Source organism: Leuresthes tenuis, unplaced genomic scaffold, assembly GCF_036924035.1.
Source record: "Leuresthes tenuis unplaced genomic scaffold, fLeuTen1.0.hap1 SCAF_3, whole genome shotgun sequence".
Classification (NCBI taxonomy): domain Eukaryota; kingdom Metazoa; phylum Chordata; class Actinopteri; order Atheriniformes; family Atherinopsidae; genus Leuresthes; species Leuresthes tenuis.
In genome coordinates, this window is record NW_027325357.1 from 12,830,696 (window position 1) to 12,858,662 (window position 27,967).

General features: G+C 40.0%; 1 protein-coding gene across 1 annotated transcript in view; it reads left to right on the plus strand.

Moving 5' to 3' along the window:
* poc1a (POC1 centriolar protein A) overlaps positions 1-24,701 on the plus strand; it is a 37,460-nt gene extending 12,759 nt beyond the window's left edge. Inside the window, exons 10-11 of the mRNA XM_072381875.1 lie at positions 13,606-13,884; positions 23,550-24,701. Of these exons, the coding sequence (XP_072237976.1) occupies positions 13,606-13,884; positions 23,550-23,741 (471 nt within the window). The 3' untranslated portion in view covers positions 23,742-24,701. The remainder of the gene's footprint in view (positions 1-13,605; positions 13,885-23,549) is intronic.
* Positions 24,702-27,967: the final 3,266 nt, after the last annotated feature.

A 27,967-nucleotide genomic window follows, 5' to 3' on the forward strand; every position in this document is an offset into this window, starting at 1 on the left:
AAGAATCAAACCGGGGACTAAAATATTGAGGTGATTTTAGCCACTCTGCGATCATGTTGGGCCATCTGTCAGTAATTCTGCGTTGTCATTTGGTTGTCGCCATCTTGGATTTCTGTAGCCCCCCCAGGTTTATGAAAATGAAACATTTATTTTTTTACCAGATGTAAAGCTGGTTCATACAGAGCCCGTGTCAAAGGGAGAGGGATTATGCAAGACTTAATTAGAAGTCGTCATAAATGTGAGTGTCAGTGACTCAATGTCTATTAACAGCTAAATCAATTTTTCTCAAGCATACTTTATGTGTACATTATGTTTTTACAGCTTTACTATTGGTGTGTAAAAATGTTGCCACGATGGAGAACCTAAAAAAGTAAATGGCATTTCTATTTATGAAGCTCACTTTAAACATCAGGAGTTGAAGCAAAAAGCTGTTCAGTAAAATTTCAACAAACCCAGGGCAATAAAGCAATAAAAACATAATAAGACAAAGTAGGTGGGATTTAAATGGAAATAAAAAGAAAAGATGAAATCCAGCTCTATACAAATGAAATGCCGGTGAGAAGAGCTGAGTCTCCAATAGTAATATGAAAGTTTCAAAGGTCTGACTTATAAGCAGCCACTGCAGAAGACACAATAACCTCTATTTTTTGTGAGTGTTACTTGGAACAATAAAAAGCACGTGCTGAGTTGACCTCAGTATTCGAGCTGGAGTATAATGATATAAAAGTCCCACTCGATAGAGTGTAGCCAGACCGTTTAGAGCCTTAAAAACCATCAAAGTCTTAAAATCAATCATGTAACAAGTGGGAACCAAATGGAGTAATGAGTGGCAGAGGTTGGAGCCTTGTATCATTCTACATTGACCCTAGGAGTGAGTGTGAGTGGTTGTTAGACTTTGCCTAAGCCCTGATAGGCTGTGACCTGTCCAGGGTGTACCCTGCCTGTCGCCCAATTACAGCTGGAATAGGCTACCACACTATCCCATACCCATTAATTGGATAAATCGAGTATAAAAAATGGAGTGTTTTTTTCATACATCCAATAATGTAACGAGTTGTAAACTCGAGGATACATTTTCTTCATTTTGTCTCACACAGACTCAGAGGAGCAGAACAGACAGGGGAAACTAAAGTAACTGTAAATTACACCAACACACAGTAGAGATACTGATCAGATGAAATCAATGTGGATAATGAAATTGATTACATAATTTTTCTTCTTTTTTTTCTATGATGTCCAAACAGCTTGGCAACGTGTCTCTAATGCCCGGTTCATTTGGGTTTGATTTCGATTTGGCATCATTTTTGGCTCATTTTTTTGTCCTGGAAGGAATTGTTGGTCCGATTGCTCACGAGGCTCCTTCTCTTGTTAGGAAACCAAAAGAAAAAAACATTCAAACCCATATACATGCACATGCTCACAGTTGGGCACAAAAAAAATAAAAACACAAACATAAAGAGACACTTACACATGCACTGATGCCCTCGGGCTTATTTTCCCTGTGCATGTTCTTTCTTTGAAGTCTGCAGTGTGGCCCAAAGCTACATTCATATCTCACATGCGGGGCAAGAAATGCATGCATATTTACACATCTACACTTTGATGTCGAGCAAGCTTCTTTTTCTTCTCCTCAGTCATTCTGACTCCCAGGAAATAGAGCAAAGCATTTAGAGAAAGTGTTGCAATACTACAGGTGAGATAATGATGGGAAATTGTCAAATGTGCAAACAAACAAGAAGTGATGAAGACGGATGCTTTGAATAGATATTAACATCCTTGCTACAACTTTCTCTTGAAAAGATCTCAAAATAAACTATTTGTGGCTTCACACATTCATATTTGTACTGTTATTATAGTACACAAAGCACTGCATTATCCTGGTTTATATTTTTTTTTCTTTGAATTTGACAGCTAAGATGTTTTGGTTAATCTCCTGAGAATCAGTCATGGCTAAAGTCAGTAATATCATTCAAAGTACAGATGGAAATCAAGTCTCACTGACTCTTAAATGCACTCTATCCCAGCTTTGGGCATTATTTGATAGAGCATCAGCCTCCGTTTCTCCACAACAGGCTGATTAATCTGATTCCACCATACCCTGTCGGACTCCAAGTAGAGGTTGATAGACAGGTAAACAGTCACATTCTGAGGCCCGGAGTTAAACTACAGGTTCAGAGTCATCATTCAGCTCTAAACTGCATTTGCTCGCACATAAACACTTCATGAGTCTTCGTATTCAGTGTTAAAGGATGTGAGTACAGCCGCTAGCTACGGTAACGAGCTGTTAAGGTTCATGTCTTATCAATGAGCAGAAAAGGTGAGGGGAGATAAATTAGTGATGAGTTTCTTTATTGTCTGCTCTGAAACTGATCTTCAGTGTTGATGTGTATTTTTATAGCCTTTTAATGTTGTTGTCACACCACTCTGTGTCCCCACTGTCATTACAGTAGCAGTTAAAGGGTCTTTGTGTGGCGCATAGCCTTCATGTCTTAATTGGCCACATCTGCGTAGGTGTGGATAAACGGCATACCCGGTGAGTCTTGCAGGGGGTTCACAGATCTAGCTGCTGGAGCACACCATGCTTGCTTTTTGATAAAAGCAAGGACGAGCATGATGAGAAAGAGGAATGGAGACCACTAGAGGCCTCACCAGGCTTGCCTTACATCCTCAGCCTCACTGGTGTGGCCAATTAAGGAAATGAGGCCCTTGCAACAGCCAAAGGCTCCTGCAGGATAATGGGAATGCAGAGAGGCATTACAGTGCACATACACTTCTGTCGTAAACATGAAAAACCTTCACAAAACACGCAGAATCCATTTTCATGGCCAGTGCTGCTCACAGTTTTGGGATTTTAACTGTAAGAAAAAGATTTGAGGTAGTTGCTAAACGTGACTTTTATGTTGTGCCTACAGCGTAGGAGGAGGAGCTTTGTTTCCTTTGATGCCTTTCCTTTTAAATTCATTTCATATACTTTAATGTCATTATTGTGAAGTTAAAACCAGCACAATGCAATCTTTTTCTACACAAAACGGACCAAATGCTGCTGTTGTAAAGAAAAATATAAATTTCTTTAATGTTATTGCTGTAAATAAGCCAAAAGAAGGATACAGAGACATAAATCCTGCTGTTTATTTTTGATATCGCCATTGCTTATTGGAGCTTACACTTACTAACTACTTGTAACTCGAACTCACACTCTGATGCTGACATGTTGTTTGCCTCTGATAGTTACTTAATAGATGAACGACCCGTGCAACACACAGACTCATACAAAAGTAATCCTCTGGATCATTCATCCAATAAAAAGCTGTTTGTTTGTCTGGGACATTTTTGGGCTGCAACCTTTAAGCAGAAGGTTTGTAGAAACCACCAGCTAATGACCACATGCAGTAGTCGAGTATGAAAAACAGTGATTAGTTGAAATCTGGTATAACCTCTGCTCTATTATGTGTTAGTAGACACATTTTCCATGTACACACTGAACATAACCTCGGTGAAGCAGTTTGCCATTGGTCACCATGGTGATATAGTCAGGTTTAACCCGGGCTACCCTCACAACAATTAAAACTTCAGCTTTATTTTATATACCACTGATATTATTTCAGAGTTGAGCTGTAACTATTATCACAAAGTGGGTCCGCAGTTAACTACATATATTAAATTGCATTTTGAAATCATTGACCAGGAAAAGTAATGATAAAATCATCCAACCTGCAGGAATTGTTATTATGGAAAAGCAGCTTTTGCTTCACTTAAATGAGTCCGACAGCAACCTGAATTAAAAAAACATGGGGCTTCCTGAATAGGTCAAACCACAAGGAAGGTTTAGGTGAAAAGATAAATGAGAAACAAACATAGAGAGTGAGTGGTCTTCCATTACTGGTGTTTAAATATTAAAGACGCACATGCACACGCTTTCACAAAAACAAAAGGACAGGGTGTCACAGAATGGCCATGCAACTTCAGGGAATGGTTTAGATTTCAACCCCTTTGACTCCTCTACTGTTACTTACATCAACAGAGTTGAAGCCAAGGTCTTTTCTCTCTCACACACACAGTGTCTCTTCTTACTCTTATCGATTTCTCTAGTGGAGGGTAAATTCACCAACAGCGAGGCGGCTTCTATCAACCTGAATATAGCTCTATCAGTGTGTAACACCGGCAGTTCTGATATTGTTTGCGTGCATTCTTCTTTACCCCGGTTGTGCTGCCGCACCTTCTATCCAGAGACACATCAGGAGCCAAGAGCACATTTTAGTCAGATTTGTGTTACTTCTCTTGCACATTGTTGTGTCATGTACCGAATGCGCTTGATACTACTGTTTTTTTTAGATTCAAATGCTGGAAATGTAAAGTGTCCCTGTTCACCTGAGGTTCAGAGGTTGGACTTACAAGCAGGATTTGTGAGCTCATAACTAGTTGGAAATTGGAGAACCTAAACACAGACAGTAAAGATGCTGATGCAGCAGACACCTCGTATCAAGTTCAACTTTAAATGGAAAAACAGGCAAAAATTCAGCTTTATACAAGTGACAGAGGAATAGTAATGTGGCAATTTGACTTTATCGGAAACCACATAGAAATAATTCATCAGGTCAATGTTCTTTTCTTCAAACACGAAGACCATCCTTAAGCAATTGTTTTGATCACATCGCTCCTCCAGTTGGTCTTGGTCCAGTTGTGATGACATGTATTTTGAAGCAGGAGTTCTGAAACGCATCAGCCGTGTCAAGGTGATTAGTCCTTCTCACACTGACCTTAAAGGGACTTAAAAAGTATAAGTACAGAGCTTTCAGTGTCCATTAAACACTAGCTTTTGTAATACCATTCGTGGAATTCGTGATACCCTTTCTGTTCTTCCCTTGTTCTCCGGGTGCTGTGAGAACTAGATTGTAAATTGATTTTAAGAGCTCCTCTACTTGACAGCCATTATTACAGATGAGTCTGAAAGGATGATTAGAAAACGGGCAGCTGGACCACGTGGAGGAAGATCATTACTACAATTTATGAAACATATATTCCTCTTCCGAGAATTTCAGTTCTTGTATAACCCCACTGAACCGTTTCACTGGAAATGTGATTAATGTTAAAACACATCTATTTGAAGCTAAAACACTAATGGAAAGCCAATACTGGTACTGATTATAAGGTGATTACAGTCCATGTTTGTCTTGGCTCTCTGTTGTTTTTTTTAAATAGATCATGTGTCTAAACTATGGTAGTTGAATCAGATGTGTTTTTTTTTTTAACCCTATCCGTAGTTTCAGCAGCTGCAGGCTATACATCGCGCGGCAGCGTAATCGAGTAAAAGTGTATGTTGACTGCTGCAACGCTGTGGACTGTGTGACAAAACGTTCACGACATTGTGGCTCCTCTAACTTTCTCTGCGGACGATCATCGCACATGTCATGGCCATAAAGTGCTGCTTTTAAAACTGTAAAGATGCACAACATTGTTTCACGATCACAAGATTTTAATAGACAATGCGTATAAAAGTGTTACTCGGGTTGATGTTAAAATTCTTATTATGTAGCTCTTTACGCATTTAGTTGAAACACAAAGTAATGAAAAATGAAATACAAAGATTGGCCTTTTTAATTGCCTTTACACAGATCTAAGTTACTGCCAGTCATTGACATTTCTTTAATCCTTGTTTTTGGATTGGCATTTGCCAGTTGTTTCTGTTAAAGTAATGGCGGGAGCTGTACCTAGAAGTACAAGCTCCCGAGGTTTTCCCTTTCATGTATAATTTAGCCATTCATAACTTATTAATAATACCAGCTCTTTTATCACATATACTGCAGCAAGTCTCACTCATGTGTCACCTGAGAGAGAGCAGAGAGGAGGAAAAATGTCACTCGTTTGCCTAAATGTTGCCTATCTCTTGGAAAGAGGCTTTTTGAGTTCAAAGGGAGAGAGGAAACGGAGAGTTACTCTAATGCAGGAAAAGTGGCTCTGATGTGCTGTTATAAATAGATTGTATTTCAGAGCATCAGAGTATAGTAAACTGGATGTTCTCTGGTTGAAAGCTGCCATGCCTGGATTTGTGGAAAAACTACTGCCAGTCATACATTCAAATATTCAGCTGCAGCCTAATTAAAGTGTCATTTCCAGGCCATCTGCTAAACTTCTTGTGAATTATTACAGTCAGTTTGATGATGTAACCCACAGCTGTCAGTGTCCCCCACTCCATCTTCATGCCTTTTACAGAACTCTGCTGGGCGATACAGGTGCAACAGTTAGGTGGTTCGGTAGTCATGATGAGTCATGTTTCATTAGTTGTTGCAGCAGTGACACAGATATGTTATATAGAAGGCACAGACATAGACAGTTCCTATAATTCACTTAAACTTGAATGAACAGTTTGCAGCAAATGCTAAATCAACTTATCATATCAAGTAATGCTTCTTCTACTCCTCGCTGCAATGCTTTTATTTTATGGAAAGCACTTTGAATTGTTTCGTACATTAAATGCTATACAAATAAATTTGACTTGACTTATCTGCAGGTCTTGAAACGCTTTAGAAACCACTAACGTTCAATCCTTTTTTGTTTGTAGCACTGTCTATTACTACCACTTAACATAATAGCCAGAAAACCATATGCTATATAGATCATTTTTAGTATCAAGTAAAGCTTAGATAGATGAATGATTTTAAATCAACCTACCCATATTCTGTTGTTAATGTCACTGCAGACTACCTTAGATCAATCATGGAATGAAGAACTGTTTTTGTAATGATAAATTGCCTTGTATGACTGCCACACCAAGCTTCGACGGCGTTTAATCACTAACGAGAAACAATAAACTCAAAGAAAAGAAGAATCCAAATCCATCTCATTGACAGCTTGCAAGAGAAAAGAGAAAAGAGAAGGGACAATTTGTTTTTCTCATAATTTTTGAGTTGTAAAGTATTTTGGTCAACGCTCAATAGTTTGAAACAGGCTTATGAATCAATATGCATAAACTGATGGGCAACGCAGACACCTCAGTCCTGATTTGAAAGGCATATATGATAAAGCCTGTTGTCTCTTTAACTCGTCAAAGTGATAAAATCCAATTTTTTTCTGACAAACATCTACCCATCCATCCATTTTCTTACTGGTATTCAGTTTTTTGAGCATGTGTGTATTGTCTATGTGTCAGTAAACATGACAAACTTGCAGTATAACACAAGACTGCCTTTCACTTTGAGGAAATCAACAAATTAGACAATAATGCTTTGCATTCATAAAGAGTTTAGCTGGGAATAACTGTGCTTTAATTATGTGCTACGTGCGTTTATGATGGCTACGTCACTGTTGCTTTTGTTCGTTTTGCGCTTCCTTAAAAATGAATGCTACTCACACACAAGATACTTTGCAGAGGTGACCGGTTGGAGCAAACGTGAGCATAAATTTACCTTCCTTGATTCAGTCTACAATCTACAGTGCTGCAGCTCTCATTTTTCCCATCACCTTAACATGAACCAAATCCTTTATTGTCTCCATATGTCTTGTTAGCATCCTGCAAATCCTGAGGTGTTGAAGGTCTGTGTTTGCTACTGTGCCCCCTTGTGGAGTCCCCCAGTAATAGGCGAACTGCAAATGTGTGAACAGTTGTCTCCATGAGCGTGTGGTTAAAAATCAAAGTGTGTTCTTAGCCTTAAAGGCCTCTTATGTCCACTGTTATGTCATAATCAAATCCATGGGAATTTTATTAGTTGCTTGTTTGATTTGCTCATCCTTTAATGTATTCAGATATCAAGCTGCATTACAATTTGAAAGTGGGCTCTTTACAAGGAATATTTGGGCCTATTTGCTGAACACAATAAAACAGTTTTAAAACGAGGGGGTTATGGCCTCGTCAGGTCATCTCTCTGCTCACCACAGCTGAGCAAATCTGACTTTGCTGCTGCTGCTGCTGCTTTGTTGTGTGAGCCTATATGCACCCAAGTGGGTGTATGTGCATGAGTAGCAGCTATTGCTGATAGGCAGATCAGCTCTCTCTCATCGCATCCACTCTAATCCACCCTCTCTGTCTCCAGCTTCACATCTGGGTCTTTCTCCCGCTCACGTGTGCAGACAGACGAGCAGCCGTCTCGCAGCAGGCTTCTCTTCACAGCTCAACACACACACACACACACACGCACACAAACAAACCACTGCACTGTTCGCCTCAGCTTTAGGATGGGGAAACGGAGAGAGTGAAGAGGGGGTGTCAGAGACCGCAGTAGCTGTACAAACTTATTATATTTTCTTATAGCATTTTCTCTTTACTTGTAAACTCTCAAGAACAATGTAATCAGTTCATGTCCACAAATCATTCTGGTACGGTGTTGATGGCTGTGTGCGCATCTTCGGGTGCCGGGTATGGCAGGTAGTATTGTTCTGACAGCAGGAGTTGAATGCATTTCGACCAGCAGGGGTAAAGAGAAAGCCAGGAGGTGTGACAACGGAGTGTCGAGGACAAGATAGCAGTGGGGTTAAAGAGAAACCTAATGGTCCGGTGGAGCGAATGAGCACCAGTGAGCAGGGAAAGTGGGAAAACGGGGCGAGCACGTGAGCAGGCAAGACAACACGAGCTCACCAGAGACAAAATAACAAGAGGAGAATAAAAAGAGAACATTTGAAAGCTGTTAGGAGACAACTTTTTATGCTCGCTATATGACAAAAGAGGCTACATGAAAATGGTGATCAGGAGACATGGGAAGAAAATGGTAGCAGACCGAACATAATGAAATCTTTTTTAAAAGTAGGAGGAAGAGCGGCAGTGAAAGACAAATGGAAAATGAGAGTGAGCACCCTCCCCTTGATGAGTTTTTAAACTACAGTGGAGTCCAGATGCATAAGTCAGAGCTGAGTCACTTCACAGGCTTCATTCAACAAAGAGCATCACGAGCAGTTTGTCGTTGAATGTTTGCCCGACTGTAATTAACCGAGCTGTGAGCAGCTGGCAAAAATGTTTGTCTACATCTCGTCGTTGTATTATTAAAAACGCTTACGTGCACTCTCTCTCCACCCCACACACACACACATGCATATGTACACCTGACGGCCTGTCCTATTTTATAAAAAGGGAAATATTGTTTAGTAGGAAGAAGTTAAACACAGAAACTGATATTTTACACAACACACACAATTGTTTCAAAAAGCCAGCTCCTAATGGCCATTGGTGGTATTACACTTTAAGACACCTCTATGTTGGCTTCACTTCACAGAGAACACTATTAATGATATTTTTCAGGATTCAGAGTGTTGGTAAGATGATTTATCAGGTTTTAACGTGCTTCATGCAGGTTGTGCTTGTGAGTTGACTAAACTTCATTTACAGTTTTTAGATTATTTGCCAAAGAGCAGATAGTGAAATCAGACATCCATTTTAGGGATGTCTGCAGATGTTGAAGTTCTTTTGAATCCTAGGCTGTTGACATCATGCTTTCCATTTGATCACATGCCATTGTGTCAGTTTTAGTGCCAGTTGCACTAGAGCGATATAACATCAAATGTCCTTGATGTTACTTTTTGTTCATGTATTCTGATTTTTCTTTTGTTGCAATGAAATTACATTTTACAGAAAATGAAGCATTGATTAGAATTTTGAAGCATTCAGTTCCTCCGATTTGTTTCTCTTGAAGTTACTCGTGGTAATATTCACATTTACTTGCTCGGCTTTTTTAAAAAGCGACTTACAGGCGGCACCGGGGGCCTCGTGTTTGTTCGGTAACGGTAATGTCGGTAATGTCCACTGACAGTCCTCAGATACGTGGGCTTGGAACTTGGATCAAACTTCTGTTTTTTTTTGTTTTTTTTATCTTAATCAATATTACATTTCTCTTATGTTGAAACATCTGTGTTCAACTTTGATGCTAGTTCCTCCTCCTATTCACAGGATTTTGACCATTTTGTTGCTCATAACATTAATTATGCCTCATTTACATTTAGATGCCAGTAAGCCAGCATGTAGAACAGCTGTGAGATTGAGAGCTGCTGAGACTACATGGGATGCGGCCGTCATTAACATTATAAGTTACACCTATGTTTGGCAAGTCCAACTGTCTGCTGTTAGAAAGGTCTGTAGTCCATTATCCACAGCTGATGTAGCTCAACTGGGATGACTTGCTTTTGTTCTCTACTAGAAGTCCCTACTTCACTGCTGTTGTTCAAACATTAAAAAAAAAAAGAGGGTACAGATAATCAACACAATTTTTTGAGTTGGAAAATTATCAGCATGGTGTCAACGACGTTCAGACGCTCTCTGCCACAAAATAGATTTGCTTCCATAACACCTTTACGGAGCAGGTGTCACAAAAAAATCTTCAAAAAAAAATAGGCACAAAAAAAATAGCAATGAAACATAAAAGAAATGTGTTAAAATGAGATGTTAAACCTTCAAAGCAAGTCTGATCGAGCCGCTAAAGGTGTCCAAAGGTCTTAATCCTGCTAGGAGTAAACTCAGGTTTTAATTGATTTTACTTTTCCTGAATATTGGACTCAGTGTAATTTTCTGGACTTTGACAGATGTACGGCAACTGCAATTTGGATCAGTTTGTCGTGTAATCCAGAGAAGTGTGGCGTCTCGTAAAGGAAGCGCAAAGTTAAGATGGGGGGGGGGGGGGGGGTTCAGCTTTTGTCCCGAATACCATTAATCCAAGGAAGAGAGGGTTGTCGTCACTGAAAAGCTTCATCACGTCCCATAGAATATGACATGAGGTGAAATGTACAAAATAATTAGGCCTGCCCCCTGACAGTCAAGTGTGTGCATTTCCACTGCTGGTCGACCGGGAACACTTTTAGTCAGCTGCATCCACAAAACGATACATTTGTCTCTTTATCAGTCACATACTGAGCACGTCTTTCTGTCTGGAGTCGAGATGTCTTTCTGTGCCATCAGGTTTCAAACTGTCAAAAGACAGATTTTCGAACTGGTTTATTTCTGTCAGTTTGGATCATCTTTAATCCCACTCTTTCTACACAGCCTTTTGAGGTGAATATTGTTCATTTAAGACTGAGCGGGACTGTCTGCGATAAATGAATGGCTTTGCATGCATGCAGCCTGTTGGGCGTATCGATGGCCAACTGTGTCAGAGTGTAATTTGGGCCTCAGGAAATTTTCCGCTGTTGGTTTTTCCACTCCAGGTGATTCATTAGAAGGGTGGTTACTTTGTTTGTCTACGCATGTGTGTACACTTCTGTGTAGCAGGGTTTTCCCCAGCTCCACACTAGACTTTGTTAGCAAAGTACATAGCAAGCTTAAAGAACAATGCGTTGTTGAAGCTTTACATTTCTATGAACATGTCACTCCACCCACAATAGTCCTGATTATATAATTTACACAATTTCAGCAGCATTATTGTGGTGAACACCAGAGAAAGAAATTCCCTTGCATGGGAGTTTTTCTAATAAAGGCTAAAAGGTGGAAATAAGAAGACCCAGCAGCATCTTTTTTTCACACAGCTTTTCAGAAATACCGGGAAGTCGATACTATTATGTGGCACATGGATGTGCACATTTATACATAATTTTCTTTGAGTGTGTGTGTTCTTATATGTTGAGCAGAGCTCGGTGTCTCTTTATATTTAAGCTGCTGTTTAACACAAAGCAGCAAGTCGGATGCTGATCAGAAACTATTACAGTGAAGAACGTATCTGTAGTCTCGACACCACTGTGGTAATTTTTTTCTCTTTTATTTAAATGTTTTTATGCAGATCTTTTATTTTCTGTTTCCTCTCACCGGTCCCTTATTTGCCTAAATCTGCATTTAATTTTTGAAAAGGTTTGATGACAGTTGTTGGATAGACTTTGGGAGTGAACCCGCTGTAGTGAACTCTTAAAGGGAATTTATGCTTCACGTGTTGCTCGGCCACGAGGCCTTTCTGACATACTTCTGTCATCCTGACCACTCCACGGGGGGGGCCACCAGGTCCCTCTGCAGCTGACTACGAGCAGGCCAAATATTTAAGCGTGCAGGTTAAGCACGCTACCTACACCTACGCCTGAATCAGTCTTCATTCAGAAAGAGAACTCGATAAACAAAGACACGGCTGCCCCGATAGGAAGTATGTATTGGACTGCATGCGTGTCTGCAGACTCTCACAGGGGAAAAGGAAGAGCATGAAACCTCTTTTCAGTCCTTCAGTGACTAAGATGATTGATTGGTTTATTAGGCTCATTTGCTACTCATTCACCCTTCCATCTGACCCCTGATTGGTTGACTGAATGATTGATCAAGGCCACATGGGAATTGTAGAGCTGCTGTGAGATTAGTGATGAACAATTACACTCCTTTACTTTAATTTCTGTTGAACTCCCTTTATGAATAGAAGCACGCTACGGGATTTTAGACGGCATCGAAACAATGGATTTAACTTAATTAATGCTTTATACAATGGTAATGGACAGTTTATTGAAGCCATTTAATCCATTTGGCACATTTCAGCCAAATAACACGTGAGCCACACTGGAAGTCCCTGCTTTGCAATATCCTTTCTCAGCCTGTGACTAATTCTGGCTCTGTGATATCATTTTTACACGTCACTGTGTCTTTCAGATATTGCGTTTGTCACCTCGGTGCACTTTTTTTGTGGATGTTGCCCAAACCTTTCGATGACACATTTTTTTCTGCTTTTGCACAAGTTTTCTGTTTTTCAAAAAAGTGACACAGGTACAAATAAGATGTGATTTCAAGCAATATGTCCCTGCAGCTTTTGTTGCTAATCCCCATCTCAGTGTGCCGGTAAGTATTACTTCATTCTGTGGCGAATATGAAGAGGCAACGGCTGACGGCTCTGCTCGTCTGGCTTCATTTAGGAGCAATGAAGTTTGACGCTTCGTCTCAAGTCGAATGTGAATAGATTTCCTGTTGCGTGGTGATGAGTAAAACAGTTGCCGTGTCTCCTGCTGAGATGGAGAACGGATGGTACATATATACACGAGTCTTAGAGAGCAGACATAAGCTCACAAAGGAAGACCGAAATATGAAGGAACCTACAGATGTGTACACAGTTTTAGCCACAGAGACATGGAGAGATGTGGTCACTGACCTGCATGTGTTTATGTCTCATTGAATTATTCACAATGCAGGCAGACTGGCTTGGTTTCTGTGAACTTGTGCAGAAATGCGAGTCAGTTCTTTCCTCCTTTTGACTTTGTATGTGTGGTGTTCATTTGACGCTCTTACTTTCTGTATCTTTGTCATATTTGTTTGTATTTAGTTGTATTTTTACATTGGTGACGGTCAAATTTTTCTCGGTCAGTTCAAAACCTTTTTCTAATTATCCAGAACTAATGCTATATTTTGCAAGATGTCCTATTAATCTGAGGAGACACTCGACTTTTCTGCTCTCAGAGTACAGTGAAGTCAAACTAAGAAAAGATTTCATGACAAAGAAGGGGGCACACTTAATGTAATGTAGTGTGAGGCATAAAAAAAAGAGTTTTAACGTCAGCATGAGCACCACTGTAGTCATGACTTTCTGTGGCCTCGACCACACACTTTGCCCGTTCAATGTGGTCCTCGTACCAATGACCAAAAGCAAATTGTTTGAGGTTCTTCTGTCACAACCAAAGCACATCAGAGACGTCCAAGTTTCTAACGACTCCTCACCCCGTATTCTCTGTTTGCAGACCTCTGAACCGACCGAGCATCTTAACAGACAGCAGTCTCAAACCACTGCCCACGCTCAGAGTTACAGTCGTAATGGCATCCAGAGTAGAACAGCTCATTCCCACGCCCACAAAGACTCCAGCATCAGTTCCTCCTCCACCCAGCAGACTCAGACCCAGAGTTTCCAGCATCCTTCACACCAGGAACAAGCACAGTCCCATGCTTCAGATGGAAGGGTTCCCTCTGGTTTAGCAAACACCCTGGAACACATCATAGGTCAACTGGATATTCTCACTCAGGTAAGCAGAAAATGTGCTAATCTGTCATGACAAACAGCATGTACAGTACTCTGGCTGTACTTCCCACCCACAGTGCTCAGATCAAACGTTTCCCTCACAGACCTACAAGCTGCTGGCCTGAGAGGGTTTCAGCAACAGTCGAACAGAATTATTGAAAGAAAACATATTTCATGTTGTTTGAGACTCCATTGGTGCAATGATAATTCACAGGTGTGTGTGGCGGGTTTTATAACTCACACTTTATTAGAGTTCAGCATTCTTATCACACCGGGTAACAGCCTTCTAGCCTGAGATACGTTTTAAAATGTCATTTTATTGCTGAATGCGCGACAAATATAATCCTATCTACTTTGCTGATCTTTCAGAAAAGCTGAAAAATGAACAATATTTGCACATGTAGTCTTTGCAAATTGTACATCCATCTATTACAAGAACTAATTTTCAAGGGGGGGGGTGTATAATCTGCCAATATACAGTGGTTTGGCCATTGCCTGATTTTTCTTTACAGAGAAATCTTTTTTATTTTTTCTACATAGACGCCCCGTGCTCGTGCGACTCTGTCTGGTGAAGGCCAAACACAGTTTGAAGCCAGACCAAACCAGAGCATGTAGGACTAAAAATAGATCCTTGAACAAAACAACAAGAAAAGGACGACAACCACTTTAAGCCCTGAAATCTCTGCTTCTTATCAATTTATGTCCTTTTTCTTTTTTACATTGTGGGTTTTTTGTTAAATCCAGAAGCGTTTTTATTGATGTACACTTAAGGGCCAGTGGAGTAAGTGCTAAAGAACATTGGAGAATAAGTACCTGACCTTGGACTGACTTTTTTTTTTTTTATAGAATCAAATGACAGTGTCCATTTAACTTGTATAGAGAGCAGTGCGTTTACATTTAACCAGCCCCGCTTCATGGGAATAAATGCTTTCTCTTTTTTCTTTTTTTTTAATTCTTTGTGATATGATGCTGATCATTTTGTTCAAACAAGAATTCTCAGCATGCACATCCTCCACCAAGGCCTCTGCAGCATTTCACAGTTTTAGTCACTTTAAGTTATACTAAACCTCAGTAAGATGCATTCTTCCTTTACCCATGCATCAGGTTGTTCTGCATAATGTTGTTGACAAAGGGCAACAATACATCACAGTCGATTATAACCGATGACTGCGTTTTGCTGTATATCAGGGATATTTAATCTCATAAATTATAATAAAAATAATAAACTAATTTAAGAGCCCTCAACACATCTAGACTATGGAATACATTAATTCATTGTAAACATGTTTGATCATTTCTTTATACTTATAATTTCTTTTCATATGTAGACTATTGTTAGCCATTACTGTTTTTCCTCATATCAGCAAATACAAAAAAAAAGTTTGAGATGTTTGAGATGACTAACTCTGTGTTGGTATTTGTTCTTTATAAGTCAACTGGTTTCTCGGGAGATTTGCCAGATAGCAATCTGGAAATGAAAAAAAATCCATGTTTCCAGTCTCGAAGCTTTGGAAACATAAACGTCTGGACCAATCAGTGTCCTGCACTGCCATGCGGGGTGTAGGTGTTTTAGGTGTGAACATAATCAAAAGTGGTGGATGCATTCACTGACCGTCTCGAGTTTTGTTGAACTGACAAACAACCCGAACAAGCTGAGAACCGTTAAAAAAAAAAAAAAACAGTTAACGTGCTCTGTGTCGTGTTGTGATCCCAGCGTCTATATTCAAGTGTTTAATGAATTATTTGAGGTCTTTGATGTGTTAACAACCATTCCCATAGTGAACCGGTATGAAATATAATTTTATTGAAATTTTCTCCGTTGTGATGTCACTCTGTGGGAGGAGCCGATGCTGATCTGTTGAACCAGGCAGCAACACAAGAGAGTTAAGAAGATAAACTCACAACTTTAACTGGGTTTTAAAGGATTTACACAATTCATTTTACCAAAAATGTTATCTTAACTGTTACGGTACTAATTGGCCAGTAATGCAGTAATGTGCCAGCCATCACTTTGGGTGCCCTGACTTTCTACAGATTAGTCAAAGTTTTTGCCGCTTCACTTTTCTGGAAGGTTTTTACTCTGATAGATGTGCAGCTGCGTGTGCTGGATGGATTTTAGGTCCCAGTAAGTTCCTGGTAAAATCACATTAAATATTAAAATTCCCCAACCAATTACAATCCAATGTCTTCTGACTCAGGAGTGTCTAGTCACAGTATTCAGTTTTGTCTTGTAAAAGCTGCACATTGTTCTTGACTATTAAGCCTGAGCTTGTTGAATAGACTTGTCACCAGGTTTAAAAACACTGGTTTCTTAATTTGTGGTGGAGCTGCTCGAGTAACTTTTTGTGCTGCACCCAATTGGGATTTCCTTCATTTGTCAGTTGGAAACTCAATCTTTTATTTTTAGAAGAGCATTAATAATGTTCTATTTTTGTATTTAGCACTAAAGTTCGAAGAGCCATTTAATGAAATATTTTTATCAAGGCAAGTAAAGTCAGAAGTAATTTATAGTATTTTAGGTGACATACTAAAGAAAATGGTTGGAAGCTTAAAAACAAAAAACAAACAAATCATCCTGATATAGGAGTAAGGTGAGGAGGTTCTGATTATCAGCCAGCTGGCAAACGTAAACTTTATCTTTCACCGTTGTGTTCAAACTGTGTGTCAGACTTTTTGGAACCAATTGGTTTAAAGTTTAGATTTAAGTGTCTGACAGAGTTCTATTTCTCTCCCACATTTACACCAACCAGCCATTATATTATGACCCCCCCCTGACTGATATTATTTAGGTCCTCCTCATGCCTCAAGAAGAGTTCCAACTGGCCAGGCTGTTGACAAAGAAGATCCGAGGGTGTCCTATAGTGTCTGGTACAGGGACCTTGGCAATAGATTCGTTGGGCTCCTTTGGCGTCATGGGGTGGGATCTAGCTGTGGTTCTCTTGTTTTTCAAAGATGCCATCGGATCCCATCAGATTGGAATCTAGGTGTTTAGATGCCAGGTGAACACGTTAGACTACTGCGCTCTTTGAGCCCTTCCTGAGCAGTTGTTTGGGCCCACTGCTGCCCTGCAGGTAGAAGCTGCTACTGTAGAGAAGTGCTGACATCATGTGGGAGGGAAGTGACGGGTCAGCAAAAACATTTAGGAAGGTGGCAAGTGTCAGAAGTAATTTCCATGTAGCTGCCAAGATGCAGGTTTTCCCATCAAAACATTACATTGCAATAAAAGGAGCATTGCCCACCATTCTATTTAATACTGCTGAGAGTCCAAATGTTTCAGTAAACAAAAAAAAGATATGATTGGTAATGACATGCTATAAATAATAATAAGGATGCTTGAATAATGAAAGGAAATGTTCTGTTGTTGTGCAAAACATCCTGTTAAAAATGTTTGACAGTGAACTGAATGTCTTAGCAGACTTAAGTCTAGTTAAACAATAGCATTAAAGTATCACTCTTCCCTGTTTTTTTGCTTACATTTTTGCTACCCATTCCCTGGAGATGCAACTGACTCAGTGGCATTTATTTCAGCATTATATTCCGACTCCTCGATAATCCTTTTACCCAGCATTGTTTTGCATATCTTCATATCTCTCAGTCCATGTAATAGTTTAGGAGTCTGAGAGGGAGGGTAATGAATTATTCAACATTAAACTAACTGTGTTGGCGGCTTTTCACTTGCTTTCTCCTAGTTTTAAACCACTGTATCCAAGTTCTCCTCTTCTTTCTTTTCATTTCATTTCTGAATTTATGCCGGAAAAAATCCAATCACATTCAGATAGAAATGCCATATTATTCTTCCCCCTTTTTTGAATATTTTTATAGGATAAAAGAAAGGACAAACAAAAACTAGAGGGTCACTGAAAACGTGCAGACCTCCATCAAGGCTTTCACCCTGCCATTAAAGCCATTAAAACCCTTACATAAACCTTCGATAACGAAGGTGTAAGGAGCACTCTGAAATCAGTTTTAAATGCCAAAAAGCTGAGTGCTGCAAATGGCATTTCTGCTGCCTCAAATTTCACCTACCTTACTCGAGCAGCCCTACCTAAGGCAGAGATTTCTCTGAACCAATCTGGGAACGAATCTTCAGTATGAATTGAACTGGGTCTTTTGTAAAATACTGCTGCAAGTACAGGATTGAAGTCCCACGTCAATTTTCAGGTGAAGGGGCCTTCAAGCATTATGCTACAAGCTGCACCGCTGCTCTAAAAGCCATAACCATCAATTGCACCACAACACTTTGGTCAAGCTGACATGTCAAGCTCACATGCTGTCAAGCCCACATGTGTGCATATGGAACTTTAATTGCAGGTGGTCTGACAAACACCCATGTTGCCAATGGAACCGAGGCAACAAAAAAAGGGGGCTTTAAATGACTGCAGCCCATCAAATGCCTAAGCTGCTATTCCTACCTAGAGCCAGCACAGGTAACTTGGTAGATGCATTAAAGCTAATAACATGGTGAGGTTTGCTAGTGTGGAAGTGGGGATGATGATGATGATGATGATGATGATGATGATGAAACTTGTTGTCAGATTGGTCTGCTAAATCTGCTGTGTAAGTATGAGCTAAGTGCTTAGCATCAACATTTAGAAGTCATACAGTGCGCTTCAAGCCCTTCTTCTTGGAAAATAGATGCTTAGTCAAACTTCCCAAAGAGATTAGATCTAACCGCTAAGATTTAATTTCAAGAATTACCAGAGAAAACCACTTGGATCAGTAGCCTTCCTGTTCTGCGTGTGCTTCGTGGAATGAACCCATTATTGTCCAGCTGCAATGGATAGTTCAGCCCCTCTGTGAAAGGTGTTGAGAGCTGCTGACTCCAAATCCAAAGATCCTGATGGGATCCACAGTCACCTGCAGATTCAAGTTGCTGTCTGAGATGCAAAAGTTTGATTTAAGATGATGAGACAAAAGCCAACCTGGCTGCTTTCTTTGTTTATCTGTTGCTCTGTGAGCCTGGTGAAGATCTCTCAGCTTGAACACCTGATGATAGATTATATGGTGATCAAAGGTCAGGTAGTTAATGCAGAGTAGGGTGAGATAAATGTAAAGTATGTTTTATTATTGATTACACCATTGAGGAGCATTTAGGAAGATCTCTTGGCCGAAATGCTAAAAAAACCCAAAAACACTTGTTTTTTAGTGTAAAACTGCATGAAGAACCTCTGAGTTTTCATTGGAACCATTTATATCCACAGATTTCACAGGTCCTGTTTAACAGATTCCTTTTCTGTAGAAGTCCAAAATGGACAAAACACATACTGACTCTATAGAGAGCCTTTGATTTTCTAAGAAGCACTCTCAAAAAACGGTGGATTACCATGCAGACACCGGAGTGAGGCTTTCAACCAATAACTGCTGGCCAATAACCAATAACTCAATAACCAAAAACTCAACCTGCAGAATACTAATATGGTCTAATTGCCTTCTCTTGCTGTCATTCAGCCTTCTCTATATTTTTAAATTTGTATTTAATTAGTCACTTCCTCAAGAGTAATTTCAAATCAGCACCGGTTTTATGTTCTAATCCTTTCTTATGTACTCATATTCTTTGTCTTGTAGTCACATGTTAACATCTCAGCTAGCTGCAGTCAGAAGAAAGCTTTGTACTCTTCAAGTGTAAAACCAGCATCAGTTTGTCGTCCTTTAACTCCCGGACTATTGCAGCATGGGTCATAACTAAGTTGTGTGACTTTGTAACCGAGGGCAGCATCGCTGAGGGCAATGAGTATGATATGTTCTGGGGAGAAAAAGAAAAACAGATCGCTTTATTTTAGGAGCATGGAGATTTGGTTTCCACTCCAGATGAAAACCATAGGCCTGTATTATGTTTCTGCTGCCTGGGGGACTCTTGCAGAATCACACACACACACACACACCAGTGGCTGGCTGTGCTGAGGAATGGGTCGCTGAATCAGGTTGGTGAGATAAGCAGGGTAGTATTGATCTGGAAAATGGAGACAGGTGGAGGGAAAAAGAGAGGAAATAAGAGTGCTTACACTATCTGAGAAATGGCAGATGTTATCTTGTTTGACGACCAATAGAAATAAAAAAAACTTCTTCCTGCCCACGCAACGTTAAACTCATTAATGTGTTCGGTGTATGTTAAACTCATAGAATGAGTTTGATGAACATCATCATTACATGTAAGTTAAGTGATGCCCAAATGGTTTTCTTTGAGTGTTGCACTGCTGGATCAACCCAAAATAAAATGATACAATTTGTTATTTTTAAAAGGTGTGCTGCTTTTTCTCTGACAGCCTGACCATGTGTGATTTGATCTATGACAGACAAAAGGTAAAGTGACTCAAACTCTGGATTCTATTGCAGAATGGAGAATGAAAACTTCATTCAAAATCCTATTTGTGGCGATTCTAATCACCAATCATGTCTAAAAGCATTACCTTACAGCAAAAAAAAAGATGACTGCTTACCTTAAACTTGTTGAACACGTTTAGAATTTCTGATGAGCTTTAGGCATTCAGAGAAGTCTAAACCACTACTTCTCTATAAACTCGAAGCATTGCAGGAGTTTTGACTTCTCTAGACTTTTCCTCGTCGAGCACCTTGGAAGTGGGTGAAGTTGTGCCAGGAGCTCCTACAAAGCATTAGACATTTCCAAGCTAAACCTCACAGCTTGAGACATCCATGAGCAAGTATAAATACTGGAGAACTCACATCAAAGAACAGCACTGTTGAACTGCAAGTGCTGCAGCACACTGATTCTCAAACTGGGAGCTGGGACCCCCAAGGGACACTTATTTCAAATTGTGTAAGGGTTTAAACATGAAATGGTCTGTATCAGTGAAGTCATTTGCATTAAAATGTGGTTTTGTTGAGTAATGTTTGTGAGAGTCAAAAAAAAAAAAAAAAACAGCACACAGGCAGGAGGCAGATTATTCAGATTATAAGGGAGTAAAGGGTTGAGAAGTACCGGTGTAGCAGATGGCTTAAAGTATTGATGATAAGTCCAGTGAACAAACTTTAGATTTTTAGACAGATGGAGGAAAGAAATGCCTGATGGGAAAAAAATGGACATAGTCTGTGGGTCTGAAAAATTGAGCTATTGTGGTGCCTCGGCCCTTCATTCTATCCACTGGCCGGCAGGGAGTGACTTATTTGGTTGCAGAAATAGGTCAGTCGGTAACCCCATTCCTCACTTGATTTTATTGCCCTGGGTAAGCACCTTTCGAATGAGTTTGTGGTCACATTCGCTTGTCGTACAACTTCAGTGACAGATCACGATGTTCATTTTATAAACTGTGTTCCAATTCACAGATTGTGAAAGTGATGATAAAGCAGGGTATGCTTTATAGTGGGCTTAAGTTGTGAGGGCCACTCGGTTTCCCATAGTTCACATTCAGATCCTCACCCCACAGGCTTCGTGTTTTTGAGAAGGATTTCTTAAAAGCCAAAGCCAAACAATCAGTCATGAACCAGTAGGTGGCATCCCGGTGGACACATTTGTCTTGTAGTTTATTGTCTTGAGGCAGGTCTGGAGAAGAAATCATGATATAATCTGTATGAAACGTACACAAAGAGATGTGTGCAGCCTCCACGAAAGCTTTCAGTCATCACACAATTACAGAAGCAAAACGGAGGGTCCTGAAACAAAAATGCAGTAAATACTGGAGACTGTAATTCAAAACCTTTAAGAATATTCACAGCCTATAATCACTATGCTGTATTGTGACTCATTCAGTGTTAAAATACTGGTTATGAAACAATTTTTTATTTTTTTTTCCCTCATTCAGTGTTTGATAAATGCTCGAAGACTGACTCATCTCTGCACTGCTTTCTAGCAAAGTCGCTGGAACGGGGAGGAACATTTTGTACAATAACGGGTCAAGACGTGCTGACATACTTGTGTTCTTTCATTGGCCCAAACCCCCGGAGAGCTTCAGTGTGTGTTCACTGATTCATTATTCCTGCATTTAATCAGCTTTTTTCTGTCTAAGCACTTTTATTCATATGAGCTTAGTGGCTAGAATTGTGTTTTTTCACCAGGCAACAATAACTAAATAATACACCTACTAAGTTCCATTAATTGCAGATTCAGTATAGAAAAGATGCTTCAACTCCTGTTTTAGGTTTGCTTTCTCCAGGTGAAAGACAAAAAGCGAAGGACATCCCACCGAATCACATTGAAACACATGTACTTGTGCGTCTTGCTGTGGCTACATGATAAGAACTTTAAGCTCGGCAGCGTTACACCTCTGAGACTCGGAGATAACAGATTTGATAATCGATATACTCTACTGTGGAAAAGAAAGACAAATGCATGTTCAGTGCAGTTGAAGCTTTTTTTTTTTTTAGTGAAGGAAGTATGTGCAGTAAATTAAATAAATGGATCAATGGTATGATCAAAGTCAGGGTTAAAGAGATACTAAAACTGAAAGACATTCATATTTAAAGAGAGCTGAATGAAGTTTAATCCTTTGCATCATCTTGATTAGTTGTAGGGGAATATATTCTCATATATTCTTTTCCCTGGAATTTATTATTGTCAATAAAGACTGCAGATATGTTATTAGTTAATCATAAAATGACATTTACTATGATTTTCAGATCAGATAATTAGCGTTGGCATTTATTCCATGGAGAGATAAGATCAGTGCTCAGGGATATTGACATTAGGACAATTGCATGCACTGTACGTGCCACTCGACTGTTGACCACTGCTCTTCAATCAACTCTAAAGCTCTGATTAAAAAATGAGGCCTGATTTTTGCCCCGTGCCTCATACACAATCTGAAAATACTGTTCTGATTAGCTGAACAGATTAGCTGCCCTTTTAGCTCAAAAAAGTTACCTGAGGAGACCACCATGGGTGAAAATGTGATTCACTTTCATTGCACTGATAACAGCTATTCAGTCAAATCTGTGAGTTGCATGCAGGTATTAATGAGCCCGATACATATGATATTCTTCATTATCTGAAAGGAAAAAAGGAACTTGAATTTAACTGACCCCTGGAATCTACGGGAATTTTTTTTCTTTCATATCGAGTTAAGGATTGATTTGGCATTTTTTAACCCTGATATTTCCTCCTGCGTACGGCAGTTTACTTCAATGATTAGAAGCCCTTTTCACTTCTTGTCCTTATATGGCCACTTAGGGTCAGTTGGAATGAAGGATAAAAGTTATTGGCTTGTTCAGTCAGATGGTGACATGCCTGGAAATTACACCTGGATTCCCTTTTTAGAAAGCCGCTCAAAAGCACGAGCACATTTGCACAACAAATACTGTCGCTGTTGGAGGATGCTCAGAGGAAAAGCGTGTCACACTGTGATCTCACTACCCACACATGCCAGTCCTGTTTTGGAAAGTCACTTTCTTGTATTTTCTGTGTGAGTAAGTGTGTTTAAGCAAGCGTGCAAAGGATAAAAACTGTGAGATTGCGTGCCAGATACAGAGACCGTTGTTTTCTGAGCTCAAGCAGCAGTTATCAGTGATAATCAACTGGACTGTGTTGCACGCACAACATCTGTCTCAAATGCATGCATGCATATCCATCATAAAGTCATTACTGTCAGGTCGGATTCTGTACAGCCCTCTCTAACATGCCATGTCTCTCCTATTTATCTGCTTCCTTCCTGTCCTTTCTCTTTGTTTTGTTCCCGCTGTGCCCTCTCCCCTCCCCTCTTCCCCTCATCTCTCCTCCAGACTGTTTCAATCTTGGAGCAGCGGCTGACACTGACCGAGGACAAGCTCAAGGAGTGTTTGGAAAACCAAATGGAGATCGGACTACATGTTCAGAGACGAGAGGAGTCCCAAAGACGAAGCGATGGTGTGAGGGAAGAAGGCGATCTCTTCAGCGCCGCAGACAGGGGCTCGTGTGCTTTTAAATCTCACTGAAAATGTGAGGGCTTGAATGTACAGTGAACGTTCACAAGCACAGCAAGGAGCGAACATTGAATGCACACTGAGCCTTACGGCCGCTGTTTCTGGTCCTTTTACTCAGAGATTTCAGAGCTGAGTTCCTCTACAGCAGAGCTGAGTGTGCAGTCTCTTTTCTGCTGACAAAGGACTAATCACTGTTTATGGTGGATATGTATATGTGTGTCCAAGTGTGAACGCACATGAGGGGCGTTAGTGCTCGCCGTGCACCGTGTGCGGTCACATTTTCAATGGCATTTGTCATGGTAGCATGGCATCAAATGCTCTTTTTCATCACAAGGTCCACACACCGTAAGCATTAAGCCTAGTTGTAATTTATATGGTGAAGAAAGAGTCTGATTTTTATTTAATCCACAAAATTAAACCATTTTCTTTGCCTTCCAGCTCTTGTAGCAACTGATTTAAATCATCAAACGAAGCAACCATTGCAGAGCCAACACGGTGCCTTTTTAATTTTCTAAGTGTGAGATAGAATCTGTGTTTTTGCTTCGGTCAGATCCTGTGAAAAGATTAAAATAGCCCATTTAGCGTTGTCATTGACAGGTGTTCACTGCCTCAGACCTCCAGTGTTGTCCAGAAACTATTGAAAACACATCGGAAAGAAATTCTTAATCCCACCAACTCTCTGCTGCAGCTTTAAAAGGATATTTGTATTTTCTGTGAAGCTCCTTGAACCTCCTGTTTACTTACTAACTTTCTTACTTATTTACTGTGGGCTTAGAGCTGAGTGCTCCACACGGGGCTGCAACTGTTGGCAATAAGAAACCGTCAGACAAACACCATCCTAAGATTTCAGATGTCATAATGATGATGCTTTTTGCCTTGGTTTTAGGTTGGATTGTTATCTAATTTTACTTTTTTACTTCTATTGTAATCCGTCCGGTTATAACCTGTTTTCTAAAACCTTTATACACTGAAGTAAGTGTGTGTGTGTAGTTTTAATAAATGTCTTATACACTCAGTGTTGATGTGATATTAATTGATAAAAAGGTTGTGGCATCTGTTTCATAACAATGAGCAGTGTTTCGCGGCTCACGTGAATGAGAGTTTGTTTTCATTACCGCTGCCAAATCGATGATGTCACAGGTTACTTTTGTGCTGTTGTCTGCTGAGCTAAAGCAGTTACTGGAGAAATAATGACTTTCCTGTCTTTATTGTCCTCAGCAGAGATGTTAAGATCATGAGCTGTGAGATGTGTCATCCATTGCTCAAGGCGAGTAATTTTCAACCCTTTCTTTGCCAGATTTTGTGAGGATTTATTACAAATGCATGGGGGTGGAGACATAAAAACTCCTGCCCTGCTTATGTCCAAAATCCTTATGTTTCTTCCCCCGAGTAGTTTGCGTAACCTGACCACTGACGCTGGATCGGTACTTTCATTTTTAGAAGCTTCAGTGAAAATGAGCTTGAGCCCACGCTTAGACACTCACATACATTCAGCTAAGCCACAAGTCTTCATCTTAATCTTTACCTTTTTTTATTTTTAAAACTCTTTTTTTTTTAGGTCTGGTAATGTGTTTAGATACTACAGTGATGAGTCATGCTGAGTCCTGGGTTGCTCAGAGGGAACTGTGCAGAACCATTAAGCGAGGAAAATATTAATGACTGTTTCTTTAAGACCCGGCTCTGCCTCTGCACTGATGGAAAAAGAAGAAAAACAAAACCGGAATTCTGGAGCTGTGCTGCCGGGCCCACTCTCTTCCTTCCTGTCTGGGGCCCGTGAACACACAGACACACATATACTCACACACACAAACACTCCAGCCAGAAAAAACAGCTCCCTTTACTATGGGCCTCAACCAGACGGCCCGCCAGGAGCTGTAGTGGAGAAAAGGTGGGGCTAAAAGACTGGGCTCAGTAACTTGTGTGTGTGTGTGTGTGTGTGCGCGTGTGGCCATGTATGCCTGTCTTTCTGAGGTCCAAGTTTAGTCTTGGAACATGCGGGTAAGGGTTTTATTATAAAGTGAGATGCAATTTCTCTCGTCCACTCCTTTAACCAAACCCTCACAGAGGTGTAGACTGGCTTAGATTTTATTTTAGCATCAAAGTTGATACTTTATTGACAAGAAGAAAAAAAAAAAGACTTTGATAATCAGTCAGTTTTTAAAGTAACTCTTTAAGGAAAATCCCAAAGACTTTGTTTCAGCTTCTCACCTAAGGATTTACATCATCATGTATCTTTGTATTCTGGTCTGAAAAAAAAAAACATTATTGAAGAATACCTGGACTCTTTAAGTCAAATCCTAATGCGGGGAATAATTGGACGATCAAATGATGATGGAAATCATTTTTGTTTACTTTTGAGTTGGACAACTATAAGATCTGTTACTCATGTCACTGAGGCCAGTCTGTTGACACAGCAGGCATACTCTTGCCACAATGCTGTGTAAATACAGCTTCTAGGGTGTTGTAGCACTCAATCAAATATGTGTGATTCCTCATAGACTATAGCATAGAGGCTGAACCTATCGTGTTTACTTTGTGATCATGAATATAAATAGAACATAAACTGAGTGCCTGTAGTCTTCAGAAAGGTGTATCAGGTTTACTCAGGCTTTTGGGTTTATGTTTCATCGTACCAGAAGCAACGCACCCTTATAGAGCACTGTAGAAAACCTGGAATGTAGTTGTTTCTGTTGGTGTAAGTGCCTACTGGGACACACTTAGTCATGGAAGGTCCTCGCAGGTACAGATATGGCTGTTTATTTGTGTTTGTGTGTGCGTTTGTGAAAGAAAGGAGAGAAAAGAAAAGTTGAGAGGGAGGCCGATGTAATACGTAGCCCATGTGTGGCCACAAGTGTGTGTGTGTGTGTGTGTGTGTAGGAGGGGGTTGGTAATCCTATGAGGAGAACATCTGGATATGTTTTTCCTGGTGTGCTGTGGTTGGAGCTGCTGTTTGCCTGTGTGTGCGTCAGTGTGGGTTTTCGTGCTTTTCTAGTTCAGTATGTCAGGTCTTTGCTTTCTCTTGCTCTTCTTCATATTGTATTTCCTCAAACATTTAGTTATATTCTGACAGTTTAACACAATAGAATTGATCCCCGAGCACGCTGACGGTCAAACTTATGTTTCCTGTTGAAGCAGGTGGGGGGGTGCTGTGCTGCTCGGTGGTTTACCCAACATCTCTATTGCTGGTATTCTTGGAATTACAAATTGTACAGGCTGTGCACGGTGGTCATTGCTTAAAGGTTGACGGGGAACTTGTGGTTTTGTAGTTATAGGAAATAATGAGAGGGAGTCTGATAAAATACCAAATATATAGATTTGCTTCTGAGGAACCCAAGGGGAATTACACTGGATATCCCAGGATTCTGGAAACCTTTGCTTGTAATCTACAGAAGTTTCTTGTAAGTCACAGTTGAGGGAGGTTCACTTTTAAAAGACTAAAGATATTAACGGACACAGTAACATGCACGGGATAAACTAAATTATGCCAAAACCCTGATGTACAAACCTCATTTCCAATATAGTTGGAAATATATTATATATATTATAGTTTTCTTAAAGTCAACCTAAACTTAAGTCTGTAAATCATTTGAAACTTTATTTAACATACATGAGTTCAAAGGAATATTATATTATATTTTCTGTCCCCACTGACCAGCTTAATTGTTTTTAGAACATGTTCTTAAAGCTAGAATTTGTTACCAGCTCCACACTCACACTGGGTTGGTAGAGAGGCACAGATAAACAGAAAAGTTTCTATGATGTAAGTATAAGCAGAAGCGTTCTGGGAAATTCTACATTTAACAGATTAATTGGTGTCCGGGTACGGGAAATGAAAAGAACACCCACCGAATGCTTAGTCTTTCAAAGAAAGGATGGGATGTGACTCACCACGTTACGGCAAACTCGGTCTGAGAATCGTGTGTCAGTCATAAAAAAAAGCTAATTTCAAATTACGAAATTACAAAGAACTTTGGTATTTCAACATCTACAGAGTATATTGTAAAAAGAAAGGGTCTTGGGTAAATCTCTGTACTTAAAGTCCAAGACCGGAAATCATTGCTGGATGATTGTGATGCACTGCATCAGAAACAGTCTGCCTCTGAATCCAGAAATCTAACCTGATACTGTGTGATACTGTTACTGATACAGAAACCAAATATCTGCTCTGGACTGGTTACTAGTTCTTAAACTGGTCTCCCAGCCCCTTGACCATCATCTTAGAATGCATTTGATCGTGA